Raw genomic sequence first — 19,720 nt, 5'->3', positions numbered from 1 at the left:
CGGGCGGGTGCCCGGTGCGCCTGCGCAGTAGGCGGCGGCGGCGGCAGGGGGAGGTGGAGGCCGTGGAGAGGCAGCGGCAGCAGCGGGTCCCGGGACTGAGGCAGCAGCGGGGGCGGCGGCAGGCGGAAGCTGAGGTGACGAAGGCAGCGGCGGCGGCGGCCGTTTCCCTCACGGTGGCGGAGACCAAGGCGGCGGCGGCGGCGGCGGACGGGGAGCGGCCCGGCCCCGGCCCCCTGCTCGTTGGCTGTGGCAGGGCCGCGGTGGGGCCGGCCCGGCTCCCGCCCCCCGCGGCTCCCCCTCCGGCTCCTCCCCCGGGGAGACGCCGGGGGCCTGGCCCGGCCCGGACTCAGACCGCCGCTGCAGCCGCCGCCGGGGCAGTCGGAGGCGGCGGCGGCGGCGCCATGGGCGGCCTGGCCTCCGGGGGGGACGTGGAGCCGGGACTGCCCGTCGAGGTGCGCGGCTCCAACGGGGCCTTCTACAAGGTGAGGCGGCGCGTCGGCCGGGGACACGCGTGTGCGGCCCCCTCCCCCCCCCCGCCGGGGAGGGGGGCAGTGGGGCGGGATCGCGCTCCTGGAGCCAAGTCCTGGCCCTCGGAGCGCTAGACCCACGCTCCCGCCCGCCGTCCTCCGGGGGAGACCTCTGCAAGTGAACCCCCTTCCTCGTATCTTCGGTCCCTCTCTTAATTACACCTGCTCTCGGCCCCCCTCCCCCGTCTCAGAGAGAATGAACATCGGGGCATCATTGTGCTCGGATCAGCCCCCCCCCCCCCCCCCCGCCTCCCCCCCCTCGCTGGGAGACCCCGTTTTCCCAGCTTCTCGTTGACTTCTCTCGTTTTCCTAGGAGAAGACATACCTTGGACCTTAATCACATCCCCCGCCCCCCCAGCCACGGTCCAAGCACATGGAGAATTCTCTTTATTCTTCCCTCTTATCCCCTTGGGAAGGCCGTCCCATATTAGATCCTTTTATCTTCCTGAGAGGCCTCTGCCTCCTGGCTCTGGAAGACTCACCCCACTTTCATGCTGCATTTCTGCTCCCAACCCAAGGAGAAACGGTCAAAATCCACTTATGACATTTGCTATCTTTGACCTCAGCAACTCTGGGTCGTAACCAGTCAAGTTGCCTCTTAGCCATAAGGTGGCATCTTCTCCCAAGTCTCTCGCCCCACCCCTTTATCCCAAGGCCGGCTGGTCTACCGTTCTGCGGGCTGCGTTTCTTTCTGGATCACTTTGACCTCAGCTCTCTTGAGATCATTCCTGTAGGTTCTTCCTCTGGAGCCGGGTAAGCCTCACGTTCCTAATCTCCAAGTGGGGGGAATCCCATGCGATCTTCTGAAGGAGTTCCACTCCTGGGACACTTCTGGCCAACTCTCTCCATTGGGGAAGCTGATGGCCTTTTTTTGAAGAAGGGGGTTTGTCTTTCAAGGGTCCTTGTTTACCTCAGCGCTTCCCTTGCCCAGGATTTGGTTCCATAGAACTCCTTCTACTACCACCTTCTGAATCCATTGTCTAGGACACGGTTTTCCCACTTGGATGAAGCCAGAGGGAGACCCCTCTTGCCTCTCGGAAATTTTCCTTTGTTATTTTTGAACCTCTTTGGACTTCATGCCTGGAATTGTGGCAGAGACTTTGCTGATTTCTGTCTTCCTTCATTTTACCCTGAGGAGCCAGAGCAGAGATGGGAGGAGAAGAGCCCCCTTTCTTTCCCTTCTTCTGGGCCTTTTCTCCTGTAGAAGACCTCTCCACCTTCCTGCCCTTGGAAATGACTTTCTCCAACTCTTTACCCATGAAGTCCTGTAACTGGAAGGGTCTCGCGTCTTTGCCCTTGTAGTGGAAGGTTTCTGCTCTGGCTTCAGTTGATAAGTTGAGTGTAGTGATTTTTTTTTTTTACCACCCTAAATGCCTATCCATTTCTGCCTTGCTTCCCTCACCAGATTTCTTTCTGTTCAGTGCCTGTGGCCGCCCTTATCTCTTTATCTCAACTTATCCTGTCAACTTAAGTCTTCAGCTTTTTATCCTAAAATTTGTGTTCCCTCCGGGAACCACCTTATTCCGTGTCTGAAGGAAGCTCCCCACTGATCTCTTCTGTCATCTTTTCTGCATACTTTTCTAACTCAAAAGACTTTTTCTTCTAGCCTGCCTCCGTAGCATTTGTTTTCTTTGGCAAAAGTCTCTAATTCTTTTCTGATTCTGATAGAGTACGTTTGGCTCTTGTATCCTTTTTCTTCAAACTTGGGTTATCTCTGTTGAAATACCTTTGTTCATAAGATTTTGGCCTCATTTCCCCCCAGTATCTTGTCCTTCATCTGGGTGTGTCCCACCCCTCACCTCCAGGTTCCAAGAAAAGTGATTCTTAAATTGAGTTTGAGATTGAGATACGATACTTGCTTTTGTTCTAGGAAGCATAGGCACTAAGCATAGCTGGGAAAGATTGGTATCCAGTTCAGATTAACTGTGTGGGACGGATGGGAAGGGAGATGTTTTCCTTTCCACATGTACGTGTCCGACAGAAAATCTCTCTCAGAATCTTTCCCTTTTCCCCTGTGGGCTATGGCATGATAGACTTGGGTGAATTAGAGACAGGATGCTCAGAAAGTAGAGTTTGGAGTTGAGCTGAAAGCCAGGTGATGTGGATTTTGTGTTTTGGGCACGTTAGCATTTTCTGCCTCATGGCTCAGTTGAAAACAACAATAAATCCCTAAATTCAGACTAATCTTTCTTCAACTTTTAGAGCCATGTAGATAGATACTTACCATTCTGACCTTGCTACTGATTTAGTATTCATGACTCAGCAAACTTTGGTGTGGGTCAGGGAATGTTTACATTGCTTCTAGAATACAAATTTGGGAAGGCCCCTGTCTCCTCTCTCAGAATTGGGTCCTGTTGTTCATTTTCTTCCAGGGTAGCACTGCACAGGTCAGATCTGGGATCTCCGTTATCCTGTAGCTACCCCACCAGCTCTTCCTTTCCTGCTGGTACTTCAGTGTATCTTATTCTTTAAGTCGAACTCTCCCAAATGAAATATCCGTTCACCTTTCAGGGCACAGTCATCCAGCTTTCCAGACCTCGAATGGATATCCACATTCCCGTTCCTGTCTTAAGGAATATCGCATCCTCAGCTTCCACCTGTGGTTTTTACCCAGACCGCTCCTGCTTTTCTCCTAGAACTCCCTCCTTTCTTTTGAGATCCCAGGATTAAAAGATAGGGCGGAGGTGGGGACTAATTTCATACCTTCTAATTTAAGGAAACTGGAGTATCTAGAAACCTTGGGCCACTCGCCCTCTCTCTGGTCCTAGGCGCCGAAAGCCAAAGCCAGGATATGCCGCTGCCACTGAATTGAGTCATTCTTTGGATCTAGTTAGCTTTCTAGAGATTGACTCACCTGCTCCTGCCCTCACCTGCTTAGCTCCTTAATGAGCATGGACTGAGCAGAACTAGGAGCTCACTTTCTACCACTGGTGGCTTTGGAGGAAAAATGTGGGTGAAGTTAAGGAGCAGAGACTGGACTGGAATACGAAGTTGAGGAGAAAGCTTGTTCTGGAGAATATGTGAAGGAAAAAGACCCTAGAAGTGTAAGAGTGTGTGGCGTTTGGTTGAACTGCTGAGTAATGTGAGGGAAGATTCCATTCTGAGCTCTGCATTTCTGCTTTGGGGCTGGATCATGGTAGCTGGAGAAAACGGGATGGTAGTGCTACCTCTGCATGAGGGCCAACCTTAACATGTTGGGGGAGAATCGGATTAGAGCCCCGGACATGTCCTTTCTGAAGGAGTTTATCTAGGAGTGGGAATCTCTTCACAAAGGAGGCAGACAAGTGATTCTCTTCTAACTCCTCCACTGCTTTTATCTCATTCCTGAAATGTTTTGAGAAAAGCTAACTCTCAAACGATTTTTCCAGTTTGGAGATAGACATTTTGGGGAAAGAATTGGATAAAGTCAGCAGAAGAGGCTGGTGGAAATGTTTCTAGAAATCCATAGAGACCCTCGTAAAGGGAGACAAGGAGAGGAGAGGGACGCCATGGTCGCGGTTATGGGAGGCAGGAGGAGAACGCTCAATGAGGAGCTAAGAGAAGAACCCGGAAAGGAAGAAGGACTCGGGCAAACAGGAGTGAAAGTGCCGAATAGTAGGAATGGGTGTGGGTGTAGTAGCAGAGTGAAGAGTGGAGAAAACCCGGGGAATGGCGGAGAAAACCCGGGGAATGGCGGAGAAAAGGGAAGCACAGATGAGGCGGCCAGGCGCCAGGAGGACCAAACACCTTGGGCTGTAGTAAAGCCCTGGGTAGTGAGGTGCCAGAACAAGCTCCGATCCTGAAAGGAGAGCAGGGTGGCCAGCCGGTATCAAGAGTAAAATTTGGGTTTAGATTTTCCCCCCGTAAGGAAATAACGGTATAGTTAATTCACGTTTGACCAGTTCGTTGAGGTGGGAATGATACAGGTGTGCATTTTTCGTGTTTTCTCTCCTAAGCTCAACTGTTGTGCCTAGCTACAGAGCTCAGGAATAGTTCTTGTCTGTTAGCCTTTTGAAACACCTACTTTTTTTATTTTAAAGATTTATTTAACTGAGGGGGGAGGGGCAGAGAGAGAATCCCAAGCAGACTCCCTGCAGACTCCCTGCTGAGCGCGGAGCCCAACACCCGGCTCCCCACAACCCCAAGCCCATGACCTGAGCCGAAATCGAGAGTCAGACACTCAACCAGTGGAGCCACCCAAGTGCCCCAACCCCTCATTTTTCGTTAACAGCTTTATTGAGATATAAACAATGAAGTACATACATTCAGAGTATAATTTGATAGGTTTTTGACGTAGTTACCTGTTTACATTTCCCTGTAGATATGTCATACCATCACCACAATCAAGATATTTTCATCACTCCGAAAAGTTCTGTCAACCACCTATCTGCTTTCTGTCAGTAATACGTAATTTGTACTTCCTGGCTTTTGACAGAAGTGAAAAGGCAGTTCAGTAGAGAAAGGGTAGTCTTTTCAACAAATGGTGTTCAAACTGGCTATCCATGGGTAAAAAATGAGCTTTGATCATATCTTGCACCATATACAAAACTTAAAGTAGATCATAGACCTAAGTGTAAAATAAAAACTATGAAACTTGTAGAAGAAATAGGAGAAAGCTTTGTGGTGTTGGATTAGGCAAAGATAGATAGGAAACCAAAAGCTCAGTTATAAAAGAACAAACTGGTAAACTGGACTTTGAGAATTAGCAATCTCTAATTTTGAGTATGTGAAAAATAGAGAAGGTGGAAAAATTGGGAGCATAGGATTGAGCACATAGCTTTGGCTTCTTCAGTGAGGACACAGACAGTAGGAAGTGGACCAGCTGTTCAATCATCCCTGTTCTCTCCCATGTCGTCTTCTCAACTTGGGGGTCTTTTTATCTTTTTCAGATTCATAGTAGTGTGTCATAAGTCCAGCATTAAGAAATCTCACATCTCCGAAGTCCTGATTTTTCCTTCTGTAAATCGTGGTCATCGTTTTGAACCTCATCAGTGTTCTGAGTATTCATCTAGGGCCCAGGCATGAAGGCCCCAGGTTTGCTCAGGCCTCTTGCTGTCGTTGGGGAGCTAGACCCTTCTCCCTCTCGGCGGATCCTGACGTCCTCTAGGTGTCCCAGGACAGCCTCACACTGTCTCATGGGATATTCTTAGCCTTGCTGAGTGTGGTTGGTATTTTAATTGAACTCTGGCAAGTTGCTCAGCACAACGGGACGCAGACAGATAGGGAGGCCCCTGTGGGAGCCTTAGTAGACCCATCAGTTTCGAGGCTGTTCTCGTGCAGGTGATGTTTCCCCCTTCTGTTGAATTTGTCTCATCTTAGTTCTCTTTCCATGTCAATATCATTTTCCTTTGTCTCTACCTCAACGTTCATGTCTTTTCCCCAGCACAGGTTTTTCTGGCCCTATTTTAGATTGCTTGTGTCCCGGTCTAAAACTCGAGGTAATGGTCTCTGTTCCCTTGATGGTGGTAAATTGTCATTTTCTTTTTTCTTTTTTCTTTTTTTTTTTTAATTTTGTTCTACAATCCATTCTAGGGCTTTGTGAAGGATGTCCATGAAGACTCTGTTACCATCTACTTTGAAAACAAGTAAGACCTTGGGACTAGAGAATCCAGCATACTAGATCCTAGAAGGAGGGTGGAGAAGAGTGGGCGGCTGAGTCCTCTGAGGCATGTAATAGGTGGGGAGAGCCAGAGCTTTGGGTGGTCAACTTAGGTGGATCCCAGGAGAGGAACGGGCTGAAATTTGGTGAGGGTGGGGGACTTTTGACCTAGTATTAGATTGTAGCAAGAGAGAAGACACTGCTCTGGAGCAGGGCCTGGGATTTAGCCTCTAATCACCAGGGAAGGTGGAAGTTGCCCGGCATAGGCATTAACCCCTTCCTGAAGAAATGGACAACCACGTTAGCCCGAATAGCTTTCATGTCACTGTTTCCCTTGGCAGCTGGCAGAGTGAGAGGCAGATTCCTTTTGGGGATGTCCGGCTGCCACCTCCAGCTGACTATAATAAAGAGATCACAGAAGGGGATGAGGTGGAGGTAAGGGCCATGGGCTCCACCCTTTCTAAATGTCACTTTGCCCAGGATTGCATCTCCCTTGCCCTGATACTAGTATCCTGGGCTCCTTGCCGGATTGTTCCGTCTCCTTCCTCCCCGCACTAAGCTACTATGCCCAGCCTGGTAGGCTGTGGAAGAGAGAAATGCACCGGTTCCCTGTCTGTCACTCTTGTGATCAAACTCCCGGGAGCTTCCCAGTTTTAGGGGAGTCACTTTCTCTGTTTATGGTGACAGCACCCTCTGGTTTTGTTTTTGTTTTTGTTTTTTAAGATTTTATTTGTTTATTTGACAGACACAGTGAGAGAGGCAACACAAGCAGGGGGAGTGGGAGAGGGAGAAGCAGGCTTCCCGCCGAGCAGGGAGCCCGATGCGGGGACCTGGGATCATGACCTGAGCCACCCAGGCGCCCCTACCCTCTGGTTTTTAATCCACTCTTTCCTTGAGTTTCCTTCGTTTCTGTGTAATGTGCCTCCCGTGTCTGAATGCCTGTTCCGGTCTGATGTTTTTGGCTGGTCCTCAGTATCTCCTTTATTTTCACCTTCAGGTATATTCTCGAGCCAACGAGCAGGAACCCTGCGGCTGGTGGCTGGCCCGGGTGCGGATGATGAAGGGAGATGTGAGTGATGGGAGGCCCGCGTCCTAGTCCGCGAAAGCGGGGAGGCAGACGCTCCGGTCGTCCACACTTGTTCCTTCCCTTCTTTCTTTCTGCCAGTTCTATGTCATCGAATATGCTGCGTGCGATGCCACTTACAACGAGATCGTGACCCTGGAGCGGCTCCGGCCAGTGAATCCCAGTCCCCTTGCAACCAAAGGCAGCTTCTTCAAGGTTACCATGGCCGTGCCTGAGGATCTGAGAGAAGCGTGAGTTAGGGGTGTCGGGGCGGGGGCCCCCACGACAGTCCTCCTGTCTGCCCTTCTTCCAGGCCCCACTCCTCCTGTCCGTCTTCCCTCCTGTTCCTGGGCCTCCAGAGTCCTTCCGGCTCCCGGTTCTCGCTTTCTTCATCCCTCTTTTCTCATTTTTGTGGTCCCTGTCTCTCCCCTGAACCTTTGCCTGCTACACTGTGCCCGCTGAGCACTCTGCTCTTTCTCGGCAGCTGCTCCAATGAAAACGTCCATAAAGAGTTCAAGAAAGCATTGGGAGCGAACTGCATCTTTCTCAACATCACAAATAGTGAGCTCTTCATTCTGGTGAGTTACCTGCCTGACTTGCACCTAAACCCCTTCAGCGATTTTTCCTTCTCCCTTTCAGCTCCTTTGCAGAAAGGAAGGAGATCAGATGTGCTTCTATTTATTTGTCAAAGAAGGCTTTTTATGGCTCCTGACCCCTGTGGGCCCAGGTAGCCCCACGTTTCCTTAATCTTCCCTCCTGCCTGACCTTAATTTATTTTTTTTTAGCCTGGTCATCATATCACAGTCTGGGCTGGACCCTCCCTTGTGTATTTGGACTCTCAGAAAATACACTACAGTTCTCACCGCTGCCTGCTGCCTAAAATCACTCCCCTTAGGTGCCCAGATGGTAGGCCCTTGTGAGACTGATGATTTTCCTCCTCTCGCTTCATTTCTTAATTCCTGTCCTTTTCCAGAGACTCAGGCATCCTGATTCCCAGCGCCTGGCTCTTCCCCAGTGTGTATTCAAAGTCTGTTTTAATGACTTTTCCATTGGTTTCTTCCCAGTCGACCACAGAAGCTCCTGTGAAGCGGGCATCCCTGCTGGGTGACATGCATTTCCGAAGCCTGCGCACCAAACTGCTACTCATGTCCCGCAATGAAGAAGCTACCAAGCACCTAGAGGTAAATTTGGGCTTCACTTTTTGCTGCTGAATGGTATTGTTCCCCCTTCCCGTCCCATTCTTCACCCATGCTCTTGTGTTTACAGAACAAAAAGACTAAGGTCTTTCTGGGCCATTAAACCTGGGTCTGCTATTTTATCCCAGACTCCTCCAGATGGCAGAGCTCCATCATGTTATAATAGTACAGTTGTTTTCCAACTTTTTTCTTAACCATGGGACCCTTTGATCAAGTGAAATTTTACTTGAAAGCACAATGTCTAAAACAGATCAATCAGAGCAGCTCTGTCTAAAAGTGGAAGGGGGGGTGTGGCCCTGACCTCCCCTGGCCTCCCCCAGATCACCTCTGAGAATCAAACTCCTTTGCAGGGTATATTTGAGAACCATTTGTACGCTGGAAAGACCACTGGACTTGAAATCCCAAGTCTCACTTTGTCAAATACTGACCTTTGGCAGAGCATTTGATTTCACTGAGCTTTATCTCTGGGACAATGAGGTAGTTAGACTAGAATATTTCTACGAGGTCATTTTGAGTTCTGATACCTTAAGGTGGTCAGATTCCCTTTTCTTAGGTGTCATAACCGTCCTACACAAGTAGGGTGTGTGTGCATCCATCCATTTCCATTTATCAAGAGAACTGATCTTTTGGGGAGGCTTTTCTCTGAGCCTGTGCAAATTGTGGAGCATGGTGATCTTTCACTTCTCCAGGGATGCTACTACTCAGGGCACCGGCAGTTAAAAATTCACCCTTACCCCGAGATGGTATGAAGCATGTCTGCTCCGGTTCCCAATGAGCAGATTCCCTGGTGACGGAAGCTAGACTTCAGCTCTCCTGGGACCTGGTTTATTGATCAGTGTGGTGAAGAGTGCCAGATATGGGGCGCCTGGGTGGCTCAGTCGACTGAGCATCTGACTCTTGATTTTGGCTTGGGTCATGATCTCAGGGTTGTGAGATTAAGCCCCTAGTTGTACTCCATGCTCAGCGCGGAGCCTGCTCAAGATTCTCTCTGTCCCTCCTTCTCATGCACGTTCCCTCTCCCCTCTTTCTCTTTTCTCTTGTTCTCTCAAATAAATAAGTAAAATCTCTTAAAAAGTGCAGATAGCTAAGTTAGCCATATGTGCAAAGTCTGTTTTTGAGAGAGCTTGTTCTTTTTTTTTTCCTATTTTTTTAAAATTATTTTGGAATATTGCCTGTGTAAAGGAAAAAGATAACAAAACAGGTACCCTTGTACCCATCAGGCAGTTTAAGAAATTCAACCCTTGGCAGACTTCTCTAGAGGATGTTTGTAAATCATTGTGCATCTTCTCCCTCCCTCCCTCGGTTATTTTGAACACCCAGTGTAGTCCCTTTTTGTCTGCTTTTTCTTCTTGCCTTGTGTAAGCCCTCGCCGTAATACAGTTCCTTCTGTCTTGTAAGTAGAAGTAGTGGACTGGAATCGGGAATGTCCCCTTCCAGATAGCTCTCCTGTTCGGTGCTTCTACCTAGGACTCCCTTTTCCAGAACCTTCCCTGTCTTCCTGCCCTTGTGCCCAGCTTTCTAAGGCCTGGTTGAGAAATGAAGTGGCAGTGTGGTGTTCCATAATGGGCTCCTTTTATGCTTTTCTCAGCCCCTTGCTTTCTGTTCATTATTTTGGGAGCTGATACTAGTTTGGTTAAGGTAATCATAGTTCCTTACTTTTCCATTTACCTTGTGAAAGGGTCTTTCACACCTTACTTAATCCTTATTTAATCATTATTATAACCTTATTTAATCTCCTGAGAGTTTGGGGGTGGGGTAAGTCCGGTGTAATCCTTTAGCAGACGACCGTGAGAGTGTGTTGTGTTTAGGATCGCATAACCAGATAGTGTTAGAACCACATCCAGAACTCTGGTGGCTCCCAAACTCTGCCCTCATGTGCCTCCCCTCCCCACCAAGCCATTGGTGTTTGCCAGGTAGGGGTAGAAGGGAAGGTTCCTGAATTCTCTGTACAGGTCCCCGTGGTCGGATCCAGGGTGGTTCTGGCTTGCTTTCACACATTTTTCTCTCCTTGAAGTCCTGCAGTGTCAGGTACCCGGGACAGGTGTCTGGGGTTCCACCACCACAAACCCCACTGTGCCTTTTCCTTTCAGACAAGTAAGCAGTTGGCAGCCGCCTTCCAGGAGGAGTTCACCGTGCGAGAAGACCTGATGGGACTGGCCATTGGGACTCACGGTGCCAACATCCAGCAGGCCCGAAAAGTACCCGGGGTGACGGCCATCGAGCTGGGTGAAGAGACCTGCACTTTCCGCATCTATGGGGAGGTCAGCAAAAGACAGCTGTGGTTTAGGTCCCTTGGGGGTAGAGCAAAGCGAGCGCTCGGTGGACCTCCCTCCCTGACTTTGGTGGCAGCACACTTTCCCAAAGGCAGAGGGAAGCAGGAGGATCAGGGTCTGAGTAACAGCCTCCCTCCTCTCCTCGTAGACTCCTGAGGCGTGCCGACAGGCCCGGAGCTACCTTGAGTTTTCGGAGGACTCCGTGCAGGTGCCCAGGAACCTTGTTGGTGAGTTGCGGGTGTGTACGCATAGGAGAGAGTACGGGGGGGGGCAAGTGTGAGATCCCCTAAAGCTGTTCTGGGCTCGGCAGCCCCCCGGGGACTTCCAGTTTCATGAGGACGGAGCAGTCTGTCGGGAGAGTGACAAAAATGGAAGAACATAGTTCTCTGGATTGTAGTATTTTGTCCTGAGAACTCACCAGAAACTTAGAAGCAAGAGAATAATTAAACAGAATCCATATATAGGAGGTGGAAGTCTGTTTATCTTACCTGTTTTTACTCTTAAAAAAGAAAAGCCTAATTTCTCCTTTATCCATTCAGGCAAAGTGATTGGAAAGAACGGGAAAGTGATCCAGGAGATTGTGGATAAATCTGGTGTGGTGAGGGTTCGAGTAGAAGGTGATAATGACAAGAAGAACCCCAGGGAGGAGGTATGGGGCAGCTGCATCTAGAGACTGGTTTCCAGAAGCAGATGGCATTGTTCTCTTGTTCTTCTCTGGGGGCTGGGATTTCTAGAGGACGGAGGATGGGGATTCCTGGGGGGTGGGGGACGGGAACTTCTGTGTCCCCCTAGTAATGCAGAGCCCAGAATGAGCCCGCTGGGTGAGCTTCCATAGGAGACAGGGTGGAGTTGGTGCTTGCCTTGACTCTCCTGCTAACCTCTCCATCCTCTCTGCTCTGCAGGGGATGGTTCCTTTCATATTCGTGGGTACCCGGGAGAGTATTAGCAACGCCCAGGCCCTGCTGGAATACCACCTCTCCTACCTGCAGGTACCCAGGCCGGAAGCCGGGGAGGGGAAGGGTCTGGGTGTAAGCAAGGAGGCCGAGACTGCTGGCGGATGAAGTTAGGAGCCGTGGTGCCCAGTTTGAGGAGAACGGAAACCACGGAGTGGAGATTTGGGGCTGTGGGGTTGGATCCCATAATGTTCCTCGTTTAGCCAGCGTCTTTCTCCCGTTCCTGAGAGTTGAGGTCGCTAGGGACGGTCAGGGCCAAGAAGCCCGGGTGAGGGAGGAGTGTTTGTGGATCTAGTCACTCCTCCTTTGGTACCTCTCTCCATCTTCTGCCCAACCAGGAGGTGGAGCAGCTTCGCTTGGAGAGGCTGCAGATTGATGAGCAGCTTCGGCAGATAGGGCTGGGCTTCCGCCCTCCCGGGAGTGGGCGGGGCAGCGGTGGCAGCGACAAGGCCGGATACACCACGGATGAGAGCTCCTCGTCCTCCCTCCACACTACACGGACCTACGGGGGCAGCTATGGGGGCCGAGGCCGGGGCCGGAGGACAGGCGGTCCCGCCTATGGTAAGATGGCCATGGGCCTTGTGGGGAGAGGCACGGGCCTGGGTGGCATCTCGAGGAAAGGGTGACAGCCACGTTGAAGGTGGGACTGGCTGGGGGATGGATCCTCGGGTGGGGTGAGTGACCCGGAGTGAAGCCCACCGTGTCCTTCAGGCCCCAGCTCGGACCCATCCACAGCTTCTGAGACCGAGTCAGAGAAGAGGGAGGAGCCCAACCGAGCTGGGCCAGGTGACCGGGATCCCCCAACCCGGGGGGAAGAAAGCCGGAGGCGGCCGATTGGGGGCCGGGGTAGGGGACCCCCACCTGCCCCCCGGCCCACCACGAGATACAACGCTTCATCTATCAGCTCAGGTACCAGTTATCAGACGGCTGGGTTTGTGGACGCAGGCCAAAAGGAAGGATGATGGACGCCCGATAACCACCTTCTCTTCCTCTGACCAGTGCTGAAAGATCCAGACAGTAATCCCTATAGCCTACTGGACACATCTGAACCAGAGCCCCCAGTTGACTCAGAGCCTGGGGAACCCCCCCCAGCAAGTGCCAGGCGCCGCCGCTCCCGCCGCCGCCGCACGGATGAGGACCGGACTGTCATGGATGGAGGCCTGGAATCTGATGGGCCCAGCATGACAGAGAACGGTCTGGGTAAGGGCTGTGCCTGGGGCCTGAAAAGGTAGAGCTGAGCAGGAATTGAGGTACGAGGGAGTAGATGCACCACTTGGGTTTTCTCTGCCCCACAGAAGATGAGTCGAGACCCCAGCGTCGGAACCGGAGCCGCCGCCGCCGTAATCGTGGGAACCGGACGGATGGTTCCATCAGTGGAGACCGTCAGCCAGGTCAGCGAACACTGGGTGCCGGCGTCCTTCCCCGGGTGCCTTTTGCCAGGGGTTGGGGCTTGGTGTGTGTCCAGGAGCTGGATACCTGCTTCCTTCTGAAACTCTCGGTCCTCTGCCTCGCGCAGTGACCGTGGCGGACTATATCTCCCGAGCCGAGTCGCAGAGCCGCCAGCGGCCCCCCCTGGAACGCACTAAAGCCTCAGAGGACTCTCTTCCAGGACAGAAGGTAGGCAGGCGGGGTGTCACTTACCCCACCGCGATTCCTCCTGGGCCGGGGGGTGCAGGGGATTCGCGGAGGAGCCTGTGTCCGAAGGAGTTTAGGCGGCGTGTGGAATAGAGAAGGTTTGGCTAGCACAGGGAAGTTCGGTTCGGACTTTCCGGGTGCCTGTAAGAGCCCCTAGAGCGGCCCGCCAGCCGCCAGGAGCACTAGTGTGGCGGGGGGGTGGCATTACCTGGATTTCTGCTGACCAGCTTGCTTCCTTCCTCTCCGTTTTTCTTTCCCACTTCCCCTCAGGGCGACTCTGTCAGCAAGCTTCCTAAGGGCCCCTCAGAGAATGGGGAGCTCTCCGCCCCCTTGGAGTTGGGTAGTTTGATGAACGGGGTTTCGTAAAACCTCCAGCCCGCATCCCTCCCTTCTCCATCTCGCTTGCTGCCCAACACCATGGCCCTCCCAGGCCCGACTGACCTGCGCTGGAGCTGCTCTTATCTAGGGGGGAGGGGGGTGGCACAGCAGCTTGGGTCCCCCCTCAACCTCCAGGAGCTAGTGGAGGGGTGTGTAACAGGGTCATACCCCCTCCCTCTTGTCCGCCCTCCCCCAGGGTGAGGGGAGCCTCTCTCCTTCCCCATCAGACTGGATGTGCCTTTATCCTCTAATGCCCCGATCTCTCTGAACACCCCCATTCTCCGCCTGCTGGTGCGGGGTGCTCCTTGACCCACCCAGGTTTGACAGTTCAGGGGGGCTCCCCTGCTACCCCTCCTCCCATCCTGTACCCCCATTTCTGGGGCCTCATCACTGTGGAAGACGGGGATAGTAAGGGTGTAAGTGGGTGGGAGGCACGGGGAAGGTTTTGGAGTAGAACCAGGGGTGTGTATGAAGGGGGGTGACAAGGTCCCCCGGGGGAGGGGGGGACCAACCTTGTCTGGTGGATGAGAAGGCGTATTTATTTTTCACTGTACAGTATTTAAAAAGAGAATAAAAAAATCCAAATGGCTCTGTGGTTCCTGCACCTTTCTTGTCCCCAGTTGGGTCCAGCGGTTTCTCTAGGATTGACCTGTCCGGGCCTTGTTCCCTGTTTCTCCCCACCTGGCTTCTCTGGTGTTCCAAAGATTGCCCACTTCTGGGAATTCCTGGCATTCCTGCGTTCCCCGGTCCAGGTCCCTTTCTGGTCCGGAGGCCAGTGGCTCGTGGCCTGTGGCTCGCTGCTTCTCCCCTCCCCCAGGTGTGCCGGCAGAGGGAGCGGGGCCCCTCCTCTCCCCTGAGTCACCGTGGGCTAGGTAGGGCTGCTTCAGGGCTGCCCCGAGCCAGAGCTGTTCCTGCTCAGAGCTGAGAGCCAAGGCCGGCCGCCTAATCCGATTACCCGAGGCCTGGGGCTTGGGCCGGGCCTGGGGCAGAATGGGGAGCCGGGCTCCCTGGAGACAGCCTCTGAGACTTAGGTGTCCGGCCCTCATTGCTGCTGGCTCTCCGCTCTGGGTCCAGGCCGCTTCTCAGGCACCCACACTGCTGACCGCTGGGCCCTGGGGGGTGGGGGGCCCAGGGGAGCCCAGGCTCCGGGCTCCCTGCCTTCAGACTCGGGTTTGCAGGTAGCACCTGCAGTGGGGAAACCGAGGTTTGGGGGCTGGAGTTGGGAGGGCTTAAGTTTTCTCACCTGGAGAAAGGGGCTGAATCACCTAAGCACCTGCTGGGATGACTCAGGAAACAAAAATGGCCTGCCTCCTGACTGTCCTGGCCCAGGGGCAGGTCAGGGCTTTGAGGAGCAATAGGCACAAAAGGGTTTGGGGTAGGGGGTGGGGTGTTCCCAACTTCCTCCTAGCTCAATTGTGGCCCTGAGGGCTTTTGATTCCCCAGTGCTTGATCCCATTGTGCAAAGGAATTGACTTTAAATTGCCAAAGCTCCCAAAGGGAGGGGAAGGCGTTCAGAGCTCCTGGGGCTGGAAGGCTTGACATCTGGGTCTTGGGTGGGGAGGGGGCGTGGCGCCCCGAGGGGGAGTGTTGGGGGCTGGGAACAACAGGACACCTGGGTTTGCCTAAGGGAGGGGGACGTTGGCGCCCGTCAGGAGGCGCGGTCTGCGGGGAGGGCGTGGGGAGGAGTCTGGTTAAAAGCTGTTCCCGGGTCTGGCCCACCCGCCAGCCACAGACGCTGAGGCCAGGTGAGAGGGGCGGTGGCGGCCAGGCCCCGGGACTGCCCGGGACTGCTCGGAGGCCGGGCGCGCCTCGGCGGAAGGCGGGCTGGGCCGGGCACCTGGCGGCATCCGGGAGCGGGGAGCGCGGTTTGCGCGGTGCCGGCTCTCCAAAGTGTGCCTGATTGGTTGAGAGCAGGGGCTCCATTCTCAGGACGCTGAACTTGGGGACGACACCGACTTTATATAAGGACACGAGTTCCTCTGGAACGACTGCAGACTGGGAAGACCCTTGCATTTTAAGGACACCGGGTGTGGGCATCGACGTCCCGCTTTGGAGGGGAGGGCGCGGAGGACGCCCTCTCAAGGCTTCCCTCCACCACCACCCCCCCCCACGCCCCCATGGCGCTTCCTGGCCCTTCACACGCCCAGGTCTGGAACCTGGAGCCTCCTGCTCCCACGGCTCCTGCCAACCCGTCCTCGGGCTGCCCGGAGCGGGAGGGCGCCGGGAGCCCGGGGGTGTCCGGGGGGCTCCCCCTAGAGAAGGTGAAGCGGCCCATGAACGCGTTCATGGTGTGGAGCTCCGCTCAGCGCCGCCAGATGGCGCAGCAGAACCCGAAGATGCACAACTCGGAGATCTCCAAGCGCCTGGGCGCGCAGTGGAAGCTGCTGGGCGAGGACGAGAAGCGGCCCTTCGTGGAAGAGGCCAAGCGGCTCCGGGCCCGGCACCTGCGCGACTACCCCGACTACAAGTACCGGCCTCGGCGCAAGGCCAAGAGCTCGGGCGCCGGGCAGCCCCACTTCGGCCCGGGGAGCGGCGGTGTAGCTGCCGGCGGGCCGGTCTGGGGGCCCGGGTACGCGACCACCCAGGGGAGCAGAGGCTTTGGGTACCAGCCGCCCGGCTACTCGGCAGCCTACCTGCCCGGCGGATACGGGTGAGTGCCTGGAGGGCGGGCTGAGGCTCCCGCAGGGGCCACTCCGGGGGGATCTGGGGGGGGGGGAGGTGTTAGCGCCCCCCGCCCGCCCAGTGCCCCGCAGGGGTGGGAGCGTTCTGGTGGGCCCGGGGTTCCCTGGAGGCCGTTTCCATCCCAGCCCGGCAGTGGCGGCCCCCAGGATGCGATCCTGTTCTAGTCACCCGAATTTCCCGTTTCCTCCCCGCTTCTGGCCCTCCTGTGACCCGGCTTCCCCTCCCTGCCCGCGGGGCAGGGAGAGGCCCGGCCCGACTCTGCCCCTTCCTGGCCTGCCGAAAACAGGCGCGACACGCAAGCCTGCTCGAGAGCGTGCCCCGACACGGCCGCGCCGCGGGGTTTGGTCCCCAACCCGCGCTACCCAGTGGGGCCCGGACAGCCAGGGACCGGTGGCTGGGTGACGGCAGGTTCTACCTCTGGGGCCAGAGCTGGTCCCACCCACCCCCACCTGTGCTTGGGGGGCGCTGCCGGCACCTCCCAACCCGGGGACGGGCTCTAACCCCAGTGTCTCTCTCTTTGCAGCTCTTCCCACTGTAAACCAGAGGCCTCCTCGCCGTGCTCCCTCCCTCAGAATAACCCCAGGCTCCAGGGAGAGCTGCTCCCCCAGTATAACCCCTGCCTGCCCCCAGGCTCTCCCACCCCGTACAGCCCTCCCCTGTTGGGGCCCCCCCTGCCCCTGACCCACCTCTAACCCTCGTGGACACGGACCTCCCAGGAAGGGCTCCCCTCCCTTGTCTTCACCCCAAACCCCCCCCCCCCCGGCGGGAAACCCTTTCTTTAGAACTGTGTTGGACCCCAGTTCAGAGGAGGCCTGTGCTACGGTCCCCACCCCCCCCCCGCCCCGCAAAACACTTTTTTTTTTTTTTTGTAGGATGAACACAAGTTTTTACAATTAAACCCTGTCTCGGAGTCTTTATTGCCCCATGTCTGTTCCCCCTCACTGCGGCAGGAACCAGCAGTCCCCACTCCCTTCCGCCTGGACCTGCCAGAGCAGGCACCTCCTCACCCCACCCTGGGGCCCTGCCTGAGTCATTCTCCATCCCCCCACTCCCCACCCAGCACTGGGGTCCTGGAGACCGTCCCAGCCGGGCTCGGGGAGGGAGGCAGCCCCAAGCCCCCAGCTGCTTCCACCGGCGGCTCTGCCCTCTAGGGCCGCAGGGACGTGGGGAGAGGGGGCGGGCAGGGCCGACTTGGGCCCCAGAAAACCTAAATAGGTGGGAATGGCGCTGAAGGAGGAGTCTCAGGCAAACGATTCAGCGAGTTCATACTCCGTGCACAGGGCAGTAGTGTCAGCCTGAGAGCCCTACCCCCGTGCTTTCCGGGGATCCGCGGTCCCCCTAAGACCCCGGCTCGAGACTTTCACAATCGCAGAGGGATGAAGGAGGGGAGGTCCCACCAGCAGGCTGGTTCCGGATGGGGACGGCGGGCGACACAGCAGGCGCTCCAGCAGCAGCCAGCTCAGCCCTACTCTTTCTTCTCGCGGGGGGGCTTTGCGTTCCAGTAGAAGAGGAGCTGGGCAGCGATGAGGCCGTTACAGAGGGAAGAGACCACGAAGGTTCCCGCCATGAGGAGGTCTCCGGTCTCCTGCGTGACGGACAGCGGGGGCCCCAGAAAGTGTTCAGAGAAGGAGCAGCGTGAAGGCGGCGGCGGCGGAGCGAGGGCCGGGCTCTAGTGCCCCCTAGAGGGGAGAAGGGGCACTCACCTGAATGGACGTGAAGATTCTGGCCAAGGAGCCCCCAAAGAGCAGAAAGACAGTGACGGCTGAGAGCTGGCCCGTGTGCCCGTGCCGGTAGTTCGTGGCGGCCTGGAGCAGCTGGGGGAGAGTTTGAGAACCTTCGTTCCGCCGTCTGGACTCCTCACACCTGCCACCCCCCGCCCAGCATCCTTCCCTCGCTCCCAGCCCTCACCCGCCCCAAGACCACCGCAGGCACGTTGGAGGCCTGGAGCAGGGTGACGAGGGCCAGGGGCGTCAGTGGGGACAGCAGCAACAGCAGGGCCAGCGCATAGCACGTTAGGAAGGTGACACCTGGGGGTCAGGGAGGTAAGGAGCCCCGATGAGCCTCTGGCCGGAGTTCCCAACAGGGCCCCCAAGAGCCACCCCCCCACGCCCCCCAGCACCTTTCACGGTCTGTCGTCTGTAGTGCAGGACCAGGAAGCAGATGGTGACTGTCTGGAGCATCAGGAACAGGGCTTCACCCCAAGAGCTGCAGAGTCAAGAGTTGGGAGGGAGAAAGGCGGGCCTGGAAAGAGGCAGGGAAAGCCTCCATGGCCCGTCCAGCTGGGGCCACAGTTTGTTGATGACTCCCTGTTGTCCGCAGCCCCGTCCTGTGGGGACGGACTGATGGACTCGGGTCTAGATCCTGGGCATCCTTGGGATGCCCTCCTCTCCTCATCACGTTCACAGAAGACGGCCAGACTTCCAGAAGGACTTAAGCTTTGCCGCCCCCTTCCCTGCCTCACCCTGACCCCCACTAGACGTGTGCACATTCACCCTTGGGGGTCAAGGGCGGGCTCCCTCACCTGAAGGGGAAGTTGTTGGTGATGCTGTAGACCATGGTCCCCGTCAGTGCCACCAGCTCCAGCAGTACTGACTGAAGGCTCAACCCTTCGGCACTCTTGGCTCTCAGGATTTTAAACACCTGCGGCAGTTTTACTAGAGAAAGAACAAGAAGGGCAGGGAGGAGGAGCCAGCATCCCTCGGGAGCACCGCACCACGGCCAGGGAGTGGACTGGGAGGCCTGTTACCTCCACTTCCGGTGAAGGGACCCACCCAGCTTCTGGCATCTCGGGTCTCCGCCCTCCTCCTGACATGGGGGAAAGACCAGGTACATACCCAGCAGCGACCCAGCCACGATGCCCAGACCCAGGCCTTTGCTGAGGAGAATCTTGAGGCAGGCGACTGAGAAGAGAAAAAGGAGTAAACAGAAGGGACGCCTCTGGAACCCGGCCCAGGGCCAAGGGCTGTTCATGCTGCTGTGGGTTGCCGCTGCTCCTTAAGACGCGGACAAACCCACACGAGGAAGCCCGGGGCTGTCTGGGGCCTGGGCTTCCTGCTCCCAGTCTTATCACTGTCCTCTGACTTTCCAGAACAGCCTTTACCATGCCGATTACATCTAAACTGATGGGCGTGGGAGCGAGCGCCAGGGTGGCTCAGTCGGTTGAGCATCGGCCCTGGGCTCAGGTTGTGATCCCAGGGTCCTGGGATCGAGCCCCGTGTCAGGCTCCCTGCAGCTCCCCCTGCTTGTGCTCTCTCTGTAAAAGAAATGAAAATGGTGTGCGTGGAGGGGGAAGCTTCTTGTAAAACTGGGCAATGCCCACGGGTCCTGGGATCCTTCATTGCCCTACTCCGAGCAACCTAGGCGATCCAATCCACACGTCCTCCCAGTGCAAGGACAGGTCTCCCGATCCACTCACTCCTGAACCCTCTTGTCCCC

At 55.6% G+C, this 19,720-nt stretch overlaps 3 protein-coding genes across 4 annotated transcripts in view; 2 read left to right on the top strand and 1 right to left on the bottom strand.

The window, feature by feature from the left end:
- On the top strand, positions 1–14,192 carry FXR2 (FMR1 autosomal homolog 2). Its single transcript, XM_025864382.2, has 17 exons — positions 1–482; positions 6,039–6,091; positions 6,447–6,540; positions 7,103–7,174; positions 7,271–7,419; positions 7,653–7,746; positions 8,233–8,349; positions 10,455–10,625; positions 10,786–10,864; positions 11,177–11,286; positions 11,540–11,626; positions 11,929–12,151; positions 12,302–12,499; positions 12,590–12,790; positions 12,886–12,981; positions 13,107–13,207; positions 13,496–14,192. The coding sequence occupies exons 1-17, from the start codon at positions 402–404 to the stop codon at positions 13,589–13,591; spliced, it is 2,022 nt and encodes a 673-aa protein (XP_025720167.1). The 5' UTR covers positions 1–401; the 3' UTR covers positions 13,592–14,192.
- Positions 14,193–15,316: 1,124 nt separating this feature from the next.
- On the top strand, positions 15,317–17,036 carry SOX15 (SRY-box transcription factor 15). 2 transcript variants are annotated; one of them, XM_025864385.2, is made up of 3 exons: positions 15,332–15,348; positions 15,533–16,253; positions 16,809–17,036. In XM_025864385.2, exons 2-3 carry the CDS (start codon positions 15,721–15,723, stop codon positions 16,975–16,977), a joined length of 702 nt encoding a protein of 233 aa, XP_025720170.1. In that variant the 5' UTR covers positions 15,332–15,348; positions 15,533–15,720; the 3' UTR covers positions 16,978–17,036. The 2 variants fall into 2 exon arrangements, with proteins under 2 accessions (XP_073737601.1, XP_025720170.1); XM_073881500.1 differs by having other exon boundaries at positions 15,317–16,253.
- Positions 17,037–17,169: 133 nt separating this feature from the next.
- Positions 17,170–19,720, bottom strand: part of MPDU1 (mannose-P-dolichol utilization defect 1) — a 3,642-nt gene continuing 1,091 nt past the window's right edge. Inside the window, exons 2-7 of the mRNA XM_025864384.2 lie at positions 19,120–19,185; positions 18,807–18,939; positions 18,405–18,490; positions 18,194–18,312; positions 17,989–18,099; positions 17,170–17,870 (exon numbers count right to left, since the gene is read on the bottom strand). Coding sequence (XP_025720169.1) covers positions 17,751–17,870; positions 17,989–18,099; positions 18,194–18,312; positions 18,405–18,490; positions 18,807–18,939; positions 19,120–19,185 — 635 coding nt within the window. The 3' untranslated portion in view covers positions 17,170–17,750. The remainder of the gene's footprint in view (positions 17,871–17,988; positions 18,100–18,193; positions 18,313–18,404; positions 18,491–18,806; positions 18,940–19,119; positions 19,186–19,720) is intronic.

This window comes from Callorhinus ursinus, unplaced genomic scaffold (genome assembly GCF_003265705.2).
Source record: "Callorhinus ursinus isolate GAN/ISIS: 27379988/994484 unplaced genomic scaffold, GSC_fseal_2.0 scaffold43, whole genome shotgun sequence".
Lineage (NCBI taxonomy): Eukaryota > Metazoa > Chordata > Mammalia > Carnivora > Otariidae > Callorhinus > Callorhinus ursinus.
The sequence above is the reverse complement of the archived record's forward strand: the minus strand, read 5'-3'. Positions and strand labels throughout refer to the sequence as shown.

Excerpts from the sequence above, each read along its gene's own strand:
- SOX15 (XM_073881500.1), top strand. The coding sequence starts at position 15,721 with ATGGCGCTTCCTGGCCCTTCACACGCCCAGGTCTGGAACCTGGAGCCT. Across the intron at positions 16,254-16,808 it reads TACCTGCCCGGCGGATACGG|CTCTTCCCACTGTAAACCAG; the intron begins GTGAGTGCCTGG and ends CTCTCTTTGCAG.
- FXR2 (XM_025864382.2), top strand. The coding sequence starts at position 402 with ATGGGCGGCCTGGCCTCCGGGGGGGACGTGGAGCCGGGACTGCCCGTC. Across the intron at positions 11,627-11,928 it reads ACCACCTCTCCTACCTGCAG|GAGGTGGAGCAGCTTCGCTT; the intron begins GTACCCAGGCCG and ends CTGCCCAACCAG. Across the intron at positions 12,152-12,301 it reads GACAGGCGGTCCCGCCTATG|GCCCCAGCTCGGACCCATCC; the intron begins GTAAGATGGCCA and ends CGTGTCCTTCAG.